The sequence below is a fragment of the Perca flavescens genome, chromosome 7 (genome assembly GCF_004354835.1).
Source record: "Perca flavescens isolate YP-PL-M2 chromosome 7, PFLA_1.0, whole genome shotgun sequence".
Classification (NCBI taxonomy): Eukaryota; Metazoa; Chordata; class Actinopteri; order Perciformes; family Percidae; genus Perca; species Perca flavescens.
The window spans coordinates 20,602,809-20,614,552 of NC_041337.1; the positions used below are offsets into that span (position 1 = coordinate 20,602,809).

The 11,744-nt window shown below is 39.6% G+C and overlaps 1 protein-coding gene across 2 annotated transcripts in view; it reads left to right on the plus strand.

Annotated features, from left to right (window-relative positions):
* LOC114558817 (copine-5-like) overlaps positions 1–8,723 on the plus strand; it is a 39,753-nt gene extending 31,030 nt beyond the window's left edge. Inside the window, exons 7-8 of one of the 2 annotated variants that reach the window (XM_028583068.1) lie at positions 5,668–5,733; positions 7,947–8,723. In XM_028583068.1, coding sequence (XP_028438869.1) covers positions 5,668–5,689 — 22 coding nt within the window. In that variant the 3' untranslated portion in view covers positions 5,690–5,733; positions 7,947–8,723. The remainder of the gene's footprint in view (positions 1–5,667; positions 5,734–7,946) is intronic. The other variant, XM_028583069.1, reaches the window with a different exon arrangement.
* The last annotated feature ends 3,021 nt before the right edge of the window (positions 8,724–11,744 follow it).

Genomic DNA, 11,744 nt, shown 5'->3' on the forward strand with positions numbered 1-11,744 from the left:
CGGTGCTTGATGTAGAGGCTCCAATGCTAGCCCGCCTCCAACCACAGATGGATGCAGCTCTAATGCCAGCCCGAGGCCCTCCGCAGGTGGGGATAGCTTCAAGGCTAACCCGTAGCCCGCTGCAAGTGAATGAGGCTCCAAAGCTAGCCCGTATCCCACTGAATGTTCCACGTCCCGTTTTCTCTCCTATGTGTTTCTTGCACTCGTGGAAGCCCTTCATCCAGAAACTTAGAGTACAGAAGGAGTTGACTACGAGCTACTGGAAGATAAGCTCTTTCGTTCTCCTTGGGTATGAACAGATGACGATACAAACAGGAGAGGACGCAGAGTGTTAACAAGATAGTGATTGTCACATTTCTAGATAGATTAAGGATATTAAAATTCTGAACATAGACAAGTTATAGGTTTATAAAACTTAGGGTTAAAATTGCAATGTTCAACGCGAGACTGTTGCGGCGGCCATCTTGTACCGTAACTTGTGCAGACCTATGTGAATGCACTGTATAGTCTTAACCATAACCTTGAAATGAACCAACCACTTCCTATATACTCATACTCTTTCTATTTCATGTAAGCAGAAACATAACCTGCTACTCACGCTTGGCTCAATAATTTACTTCAATCATTCCTGAATTTGTATGTGTACATAGGGACAAACGTAGCGTTCTGCCTTTAGCTTTAGAACAAATTTCCTCAGACATATTTGTCTTGGGGAAAATAACGGGTCAGATTAGATGTATGGCTTTCCCCACATTAAGACAGAAATGAAGCACTGAACTGATGCAGTGGTACAGATCCTTTCTATTTATAATCTGGTTTTAATGAGGCACGTGTATCTATTTTTTTTTGTAGCTGAAGAAATGCAAAGCTACATGATTGACTGATACAAGCAAATGTCATCTTTTACAGAAAAACATTTTAGCTGCTCTCATGGTTGTTATTATGTGTATAGCATGTGGGAGGGATTCATTCTACGGTTGTATAGGTAACGGGATAATAGAGTTCATTGTACAAATGGCAGTAACCTTTTCTGTCAGTCTGGTAAATTATACCACACTAGAGCATATGAATGCAGCACTACATTAACATGTTCAACCCATTAACCTACTGTAACTGTGACCTCCTGCTGTATGCTTGAAGCACAAAATGAACCGTGTGCTGGCTGCACCCATGGGAGCCCATGGAGGAAAGGGATTTGTAGATATATAGAAAATAAATAATAAATAAAATTGTCGATCTGAATTAAATAGATTGAAGGCTGGAGCTCAAATCAAAGGTTCATCCAGTGGCGGCGCCAGAGATTTTCTTTTGCTGGTGCTTTGGGGTTGCTGGACGTTTCAGTGAGGGTGCTCTGAAATTTTGAGTTTCCCTTGACACAAATAGGCTAACGTTACACACACTCGTGCAGATGCCCACCCACCTCCGCCGCGGTTTACTATACGAGCGAACGAGAGAGATTGATTTAAAGAGCTCTGATTAGCCCACCAAACATATTTCAAATACCAGCCAACAAGCCAGGTTCAAACAATCATTACTGCAGCTCTCATAGATTGGCTCAGAAGATTAATGCAGCAGGCCAAATTCACCACACACAGCCAAGCACACACATAAACACACACGTGCATGTATCCTCACACAGTTTTCACATTTGCACGTATGGTCAAAATACTGTAGTCATATCTTAATATATCTAAATAAGCCACGGAGGGCGAACACGTTTTCTGGACTAAAAATAAACCGATGTCCAGTGCACTGTATAACTTTAGATTCGGTGATCCATTTATTCACATAAAAACACGTTTATTACTGTAATGTTCTTCTACGAGACAGAGATAAGAGTAAAGTTCTTATATGGACCCCTATCTGCTGACTCACCCACTGTGGCCTGGCTGTGCAATCCCCTGGTCTAATGTCATGTACAGCAGACGTTACGCATCCTCAGCAGTAGCCTAATCACGGCCGCGGTCAGCTCATCTTCCTCCGGCCGCTTTTCTTCGTCCCGGTTGGTGACAGGTTCACCATATCTCTCAGTCTAATTTACAGGTTTTGATAAAGTCTCCACACCTTGACGTTGAGGGAGTAAAAATGTATCCATTGCTAGCGTTAAACTCACTTCTCTAATCGATTTGTTTTATTAATGTATTTATTTATTTTCCAAATATAAATAATACTATTTACACATTAACGATTTTTTATTAATTTATAAATCAACCACAGCAATTTCTTGGGGTTGCTAAGGGGGTGCTATCCTAGGGGTAACTACAGCACTCCCTAGCCCCTCCCTGGCGCCACCGCTGGGTTCATCTGAACATATTCCACCTGTGCAGGGATGTAGTGGAGGCTAAACGCACGTAAACGCCGTTTACGCACCTCCCAAAATTCGGAAATAGCTTTTATCCACCTCTAAATAGCGTTTAGGCCCTATTCACCTCTAAATTGAGTTTATCCACCTCTAAATTGCCTATAGTTCCTAAGCCATTTTAAATTAAGCTTAAATATTATTATGTCATTTTAGTTTCATATTGTTCATTAATAGTTTCATAGGTTGTTAATCCTAAGACGAAGTCTTTCATATTGCGCTGCATTACTGTCTGTGTTGACCATGGTGTTGACCAATCTCTTGCGGTGTTTGGTGATTTAAGCCCCCAACGTCGACTTCCAGGCAGCTATGCCTATGCACATTTACGTTGTCTCTGTCAGTTGGAGGATGCGCAGTAAAGCAAGAGATCACCGGAAAAGTGCTTCTAATAGCCTTCACTGGTCTCCGTCCAGAGCAACGGGGTCTATTGGTCCATTATATATACAGTGAGGAAAATAAGTATTTGAACACCCTGCTATTTTGCAAGTTCTCCCACTTGGAAATCATGGAGGGGTCTGAAATTGTCATCATAGGTGCATGTCCACTGTGAGAGACATAATCTAAAAAAAAAAAATCCAGAAATCCCAATATGATTTTTTAACTATTTTATATATATATTTGTATATATTTGAACACCTGTCTATCAGCTAGAATTCTGACCCTCAAAGACCTGTTAGTCTGCCTTTATAATGTCCACCTCCATTCCATTTATTATCCTAAATTAGATGCACCTGTTTGAGGTTGTTAGCTGCATAAAGACACCTGTCCACCCCATACAATCAGTAAGAATCCAACTACTAACATGGCCAAGACCAAAGAGCTGTCCAAAGACACTAGAGACAAAATTGTACACCTCCACAAGGCTGGAAAGGGCTACGGGGAAATTGCCAAGCAGCTTGGTGAAAAATGGAAGAAGCTAAACATGACTCTCAATCTCCCTCGGACTGGGGCTCCATGCAAGATCTCACCTCGTGGGGTCTCAATGATCCTAAGAAAGGTGAGAAATCAGCCCAGAACTACACGGGAGGAGCTGGTCAATGACCTGAAAAGAGCTGGGACCACCGTTTCCAAGGTTACTGTTGGTAATACACTAAGACGTCATGGTTTGAAATCATGCATGGCACGGAAGGTTCCTCTGCTTAAACCAGCACATGTCAAGGCCCGTCTTAAGTTTGCCAATGACCATTTGGATGATCCAGAGGAGTCATGGGAGAATGTCATGTGGTCAGATGAGACCAAAATAGAACTTTTTGGTCATAATTCCACTAACTGTGTTTGGAGGAAGAAGAATGATGAGTACCGTCCCAAGAACACCATCCCTACTGTGAAGCATGGGGGTGGTAGAATCATGCTTTAGGGGTGTTTTGCTGCACATGGGACAGGGCGACTGCACTGTATTAAGGAGAGGATGACCGGGGCAATGTTTTGCGAGATTTTGGGGAACAACCTCCTTCCCTCAGTTAGAGCATTGAAGATGGGTCGAGGCTGGGTCTTCCAACATGACAATGACCCGAAGCACACAGCCAGGACAACCAAGGAGTGGCTCTGTAAGAAGCATATCAAGGTTCTGGCGTGGCCTAGCCTGTCTCCAAACCTAAACCCAATAGAGAATCTTTGGAGGGAGCTCAAACTCCGTGTTTCTCAGCGACAGCCCAGAAACCTGACTGATCTAGAGAAGATCTGTGTGGGGGAGTGGGCCAAAATCCCTCCTGCAGTGTGTGCAAACCTGGTGAAAAACTACAGGAAACGTTGACCTCTGTACTTGCAAACAAAGGCTACTGTACCAAATATTAACATTGATTTTCTCAGGTGTTCAAATACTTATTTGCAGCTGTATCATACAAATAAATAGTTAAAAAATCATACATTGTGATTTCTGTATTTTTTTTTTTTTAGATTATGTCTCTCACAGTGGACATGCACCTACGATGACAATTTCAGACCCCTCCATGATTTCTAAGTGGGAGAACTTGCAAAATAGCAGGGTGTTCAAATACTTATTTTCCTCACTGTATGTCAATGCTGCATCCAGATTCGTCAGTCACTAGCTACTGTCTATTAGCCTGGTTGACACCAGACCCTTCTCAGCAAATCTCAAATTTGCCGGAAGTTCGTCAGGGTTTACCCAGGCTAACTGTCTATGGTCACTAGCCCAAACTAGCCTACATGTCTCATGTAATGATGAATGAATTGTAAATATGGATATCCGGCAATTGTTTAAGCACCGTCAAGACAGCAGCCCTCCTCCTGATGCCAGCAAACGGCCTCGGCTACAAGCCCAAAGTGGGTGAGCTCGGAAAACAGTACTAAACTTCATGTTTTTGAGGTACATTTGGTTCACGTAGATTCATGCCACTGACTCAACAAGTCACCTCTACCTTTTCCCATGAGCCCATGTTACAAGTAACAGGTTTTGCAAAAGCTTCTGTTAATGTCGGCAGCCATTACGCTTGTGAAAAGTACAGTGCAACTTAAATTGTCTTTCTTCTGTTAATTACAGAAACTGAGTTATATTTAAATTAAAATTTGTGGCACCAGATTCATCCTTCTGTTGTCAATCTGCACCTGCTACATTAGCAATTGTTAAAAACTGTAATCAATCTATTTTGAAAATCAATTAGTCTGTTTGAGTCATTTTTAAGACAAAAGTAAAAAATTCTCTGATGTCAGCTTGTTAAATGTGAATATGTTCTAGTGTCTTCTCTCTGTGACTGAATATCTTTGAGTTGTTGACAAAACGAAACATTTTAGGGACGTCATCCTGGACTTTTGGGAAACACTGATCCATATTTTCCACATTTTTCTGACATATAGACCAAACAACTACTCGATTAATTGAGAAAATAACAGATTTATCAACTATGAAAATAATCCCAAATCCCTAAACCCATAATCATTACGTATTATGCATTGGAAGCCCTGGATACTGTATGAGCCTCCCTCTATATCTCTCTTAAATATTTTTGTTTTCTCTGTTTTGTCATTTAGTAAACTTTATAGATTTCAACCATATTATTCCTTCTTGAGTCTCTTTAACAAGAACTTAGATTAATGTATGAATTGAATAGTGATTGTGTGACCTATGAGGGAACAACCAGTGATACCCTTGGTAGTACCGTCAAATGATAGCCTCTATCGATGTCATCAGGATACACATACACCGGTAGGCAGTGGCCCACCTTACCGGGTGACCACGTCGTGGTCCACCTGATCACAGAAGTTATAGTTTACCTACCTCTTTTTTACCACTACACCTCTGCACCTGTGGGAAGCAAACCATCTTTAAAAAGAATAATCTTGTCTTTCAGTTGTCTCTACAACACTCCATAGTAGCAACTGAGCAGGGAGTTCAGCAAAATGTACACACATGCAAGGTACAGTAAGCACCTTGTAGTGAACTTCATGTGAATTTTTAGCTCATGTAAGAGGTCAGCTGGTGTCTCTAGTTGCAGTTATGAGGAAAGATATATAAAATATTAATAATAATATAATATTATAAAAGTAAAATAATAAAAAACAATATAAACGCTCCATCCATACAATAAACTAAAAGGTATTTTCTGTAGTCTGATACCATAAGTCTACAAAAACTATATTAACTACAAATGACTCTCTAAGAAGATGTTTTGAAATAAAATGCATGCTCTGCTAGAATGTACCCTGGATGTGGAACACCCATGGAAGTTTTATGTAATTTAGATTTTAAGCCATGTGTTCTGTTATCAGTGTGACAATACGTTACTGTGTTTTCTATACATCTTCACCATAAACTGTTAAACTGTGTCTTTATAGCTCCACAGAGCCTGCACCACAGTGGTACGCTGAATGCAAAACTTCAAAGTCAAAGGCCAAGCAGAAATTAGATTTAAATAAGCCCAGGGGTGGAATTCAAAAATGAAATAATAAAAACAGAGGATGAAAGTGCAGTTAAACTAATACATTTTCTCTTGGATTTTTACTTGTTTTGGTGAAGACATAATTTGATTAAAACATGCCAAATTTGATTAAAGCATAGCCAATATTTGATTAAAATCACAAGAAGCTTGATTTGATAAACATCTTTCTTTTTTTCTTTTTAAATCACAGTTTTCTCTGGTTTAGCAATTTACGGCTTAATATGTGCAGTGTGTCAAATAATCACTATCAAGAAATATATTCCTTCTGCCACCAAACCACCAACATTAAAACAGCAGCAGAAAATCTTGAGAGAAAGGTAAAAAAAAAAAAGTCATCTCACACTGTTGGTGCAGACCGGAGCCCCAAATGGCTCCAAGGTCTGTCACATTATTATATAAAAATATATACAGTACAGGCCAAAAGTTTGGACACACCTTCTCATTCAATGCGTTTCCTTTTTATTTTCATGACTATTTATATTGTAGATTCTCACTGAAGGCATCAAAACTATGAATGAACACATATGGAATTATGTACTTAACAAAAAAGTGTGAAATAACTGAAAACATGTCTTATATTTTAGATTCTTCAAAGTAGCCACCCTTTGCTTTTTTATTAATAAGGGAAACAATTCCACTAATTAACCCTGACAAGGCACACCTGTGAAGTGAAAACCATTTCAGGTGACTACCTCATGAAGCTCATTGATACCAAGGGTTTGCAGAGTTATCAAAAAAAGCAAAGGGTGGCTACTTTGAGGAATCTAAAATATAAGACATGTTTTCAGTTATTTCACACTTTTTTGTTAAGTACATAATTCCATATGTGTTCATTCATAGTTTTGATGCTTTCAGTGAGAATTTACAATGTAAATAGTCATGAAAATAAAGGAAATGCATTGAATGAGAAGGTGTGTCCAAACTTTTGGCCTGTACTGTATATACTGTATATATATGTAAAGTCAATCAACTCTGCAACTTTTCAAGATTCATTTTTGATTGCCACATTGGCCGGTGCACATGTTAAATAATAACTGCTCACACCAGTGCAGATGATGAATGATAAACAGTGAACGGAGTGATGAATGATAATGATGTTTTTATAATGAAACTTGGTTGTGCTTTCATCATATCACCCATATCATGTTTTTATTGACTGATTTATCTTCCTACCAAAACAAGTCAGAATATAAGACATCTAAAAAACTGTTGTCAGCTCTGAAACACAATATTGGATATAATTAAATCATTGTTGTTATTTTACTACAGACTTGAATTATTCTATTATACTCCCTCAAGCAATCATCTTTGTGTTCCCACCGAGGACTAGACATAATTTCAACAGTGAATCTGCGCTCATATATCTCTAACTATTCTTTTTGCTCCCTATAATTGAGTTTAAGACTAGGTATTGAATACAGCAACAGCAGTATAATGTAATGCAATCTTACACAACAGCAATGCAATAAATACTACGTCTATGAAACCTACAATGTTTCCTATTTGTTGACACTGAGTCAGAGGTGTTGATTCAACTCTGGGGTTATTCTATAAGCAGCGGTTTCTGCTGTATTGTCAGATTGTGTTTTACAAGTTTAGGTTGCATTGCATTATATTACATACTGTACTAAGCTGCACTGTGCTGTTCTCAGTTGTCTCACTTTTTTCTCTTCTGTCCCATGTTTCTGCAGCTCACGGTCCATCAGTGGATAGAAGAAAAAAAAAGAAGATTTTAATTGTAGTTAATTGTGCTAAAAATCCTCACTTTGTCATCAGTACTGTGATGAAAAAGTGGAACAATATTATCACTGAAACTCTGACGTTTGCACCTCCATCATCAGAACAGAAATCCAAAGCTTGACCAGCCTGCCATGGCTAGTTAATATTGATAAGCTATGATTGGACAGTCTCTGCTGGGGGGAGGGGTTTAGCAAGCGATCACATAGGACCTTATAATACTGAGATAAAATACAGTTTCTAACATTCATCTTTTTAGACTGGCTGACTGACTCCGGGCTACGCAGCGGCAGTTCCTCTGAGATAGAAAAAAAATGCTGCAGGTTTAAGTAATGACTGAGAGAAGTTCATGTTTTGGTGAAACTAAAAATCCTTAATCTAAGTAGCCTACTCTTGAAACGCCTGTTTAGCCCTGTGTTTTCCTGTATTACTTATCTGGGAGGTAAAGGGTTTTACTGCCTACTGATGTAGAAGAAAATTAATTTACTTTTGTCACTATTAGTGAGACCTTATGTTTAGAGCCAACCCAAGCTGGCTCCAGAGGTGTTCACACCTCATTTAACAAAGGAACATTTTTCAATAGTTTGAGCACACGATAAGTCTATACAGTTCTACTCAGATAGTTTTGTGAGTGAATGTTTTCTCAGCTTTTGTTATTCTGTTGCTTCCTGTAACCTTGTATAAAACCTTGACCAGAAAACTTATTCTGGTCCTACCGCTTCTTGTGAGCTTCTAGCTCCTCTGTGCAGTAAATAAAACTCATCTGAACCAGCCACTGAATTGGACCTGAGAGAACTTTTTTCTTCACACAGAGCATCCTCTGCCTCAGGACATCACAAACAATTAGAACATTCTGCTGCCTCGCTAAATGCCAATTTTAGCTCCAAGGCTGAACACTAACTAGAGTCCTTCTCTAACAATGTGTATTTCTGCTTGGGTGAGGAAAACCCCAACCGTGCTGATTCTACAAGAACCTTTTTTGTCTGGTGGAACAGGGATTTGTTAGGTACCATTCTGTTTCCATGAGAGGCAAAAAGCCTCCTCCCTCAGCAGCACAGCTCATTTTAAGTTAATTCACCTGACCTTCTCACTCTGGCATTGAGGTGAATTGCTGTGTTTATGTTTATGTCTCTTCAAGGACTTTGGCATCACACAAATCTAAAAATTCCCACATTTTTTCCGTCATAAAAAAGAAACAGTTCATTTAATGTTGTTAAAGGTCTTTGTTTTTAAAGCTCTGTGGATAATAAGGTTATAGATTTTTGTCCTCACTATTAATGGAGGCCTCAAGTGCAAGGGCAGCAGAGGTTGTTACTCTTCGGATAAACTTAGCTGATTTGTTTTGCACTTAGAGCAGACAGTGTTAATTTCTCTCATGGCTACAGGCCGCCATCTGATGTAAAGGTAAGAAAGCACCTTGAGAGCCTCTGAACAAGTGCTCTGCTGCCCCAGTTTTAACACTCCCATGTTGTTAATCTATTCAGCAGCTGAAAACGATCTGTCAGCGAGCAGATTGCAATCTATAGTCAGCAGTGACCGCCACAGAGGAGGTCAGGGCGACCCGGTGTAACATGGTATGAATTCCATTACTTGCCGCCCAGCACCAGGTGAAGGGGCCAAAGGTAGCGTGGCCTTGCGACACAGTGGGAATATGGGAGACGAGAATCAGCTGTGCTTTAATTTCAAACAGCCAGAGGGGGGAGTAGGATAAAGTGTGACTTAGTGTACATCATATGTGTAATACCACATTAACAAAGAGAATTGGGCATCTCTTTTGGCCTCTGAGAGAGGGATGTTCTGTTCTTGCCGGTGGAAATTGAAATTGCCTTGTTATGTCCTCTAGAGAAGGTTTTTCTTGTTGGCAGGAGAGAGCACAAGGGAGGAGGAGGAGCCTTTGAGTAGTTTTTGTTGAGAGAGAAAGAGAGAACGAGAGAGAGAGAGAGAGAGAGAGAGAGAGAGAGAGAGAGAGAGAGAGAGATTCTTTTTGATTGACAACTCCTAATCCTCTTTTTCTCTGACAAAACAAGCAGTTGTTAGCTTGCAGGTGGTTGATGAATGCCTCATTTGTTTAGAATCACAATAAATCAAAATTAGATAAGGAAAACGTCAACGGTCTCATTACATCAATACTACAATGGAGTACAATTGAAATGTAATCGTATTTCATATTTAGTGTTCATAACTACATAAGAGCAAATAGAATTCCCATAAATAACAGGATTATTTTCATTCATTGAGGTTGTGATAATGCTCATTATCCATCAGTGGGAGACCTGAGGTATCCAGTGAAAAGCCCTGAAAAGAAGAAAAAGGATGGCTCGTTGGTGACAATGTGGTTTCATCCTTTGCGCCTCGCAAACACATTCTTGGTTTTGTACATCCATTTGACATTTTCTGCACCACATTTTTCTGCCCTATTTACTTGCTTTGTGCTCATTCTAACAAAGCTTCAAAGAGTTAGGCACAGGTTGCCTAAAGCTACCTGCTAACACAAACACCAGCTCCTCTTGCAGCACCAGCATGTTGCAACTCTCTTTTCCTATCTAAGAACTGCAGTTAGGTATTGTGGTGTCCTTTTGAATTAGCCAGTACACTTTTCATCCTCTTTTTTTAATCCTGGTGAGGTGAGGGATTATGGATGCTTATCGGGGTATAAAGATCAAGCGCATTAGGGGTATAATCCCATTTGAACCCACACAGAGTTTTGGCAACCTTGTCTAATTCTGTTCAACTATGATCTGCCCACTGCCCCAAACGTTTACAGTGGCACAAAGCCAGATTATCTGTTTCTCCTTTATCTCTTTTGGTCTTTGACTCAAACCAGGTAGATTTGTTCATTTACTCTTATCCCCTTGTGAACCAGAGATATTGATTGGATTCACTAACCATTTAAATCTCACTGAAGCCATTATTATAACAAGAATCAAAAAAAAATCATCAAGAATCATTTTCACTGAGCGAAACGCTCAGTGAAAATGATTCTTGCTACACTCTACCATTCCAAATAATATGTTTTGATTTGCTTATCCCCATGTGTGAAATTGTAAAGTAACAATCTTTTTAGCTTGATAACACTGCAGTCATTTTTTTGGTATAAAAAAAATGTAGACCCACCCTGCAACAGCTGCAGTGTGAAAAAAACACATTTTATTCTTCTTGGGCTCTCACTCTTATTGTTGGGTAGATAACCCTCCCCCACTCTAACATGCATGACACGTAGCACCGTTGTTAAATATCAAGACCATTCCTCATCCTAATGACCTAATGTGAACGGCATCAACAATTGCTTCCTTCTCCCTTTTTGGACTTTAATCTCACCAACCTCCATCCACCCCACCTCCGCACTGATAGGTAATGGAGAATACAGGCATTGTGAATCACCATTTTACAACAGGAACTGCCTCTAAAATGGGAAATTATACAGGCCATACATTGAGAGACTGAACATCCATAATATAATTTGTCATGCGTAATGATCTTTGTTTTTTAGAGGAATACATGACTCAAATATGTTTTCCCATGGAAAAGAGATATTCTCATTGGTATTCTGCAGAACAGCAGTATCAGAAACGTTGGCCAAGTGATTGTAGTGATGCTGAAATATGCTGCTTGATCTCTTTCCATTCAGTTGATCAAGCAGGGCATCTGTCAAGACAGCTGTGGCTAACTCTGTTTCAGTGTGAGCTAAGAGCATGACAGGACTTCTTCCTTTCATTAATTTATTTGCAATGAAAGCCACTCTGCTTCAAGGC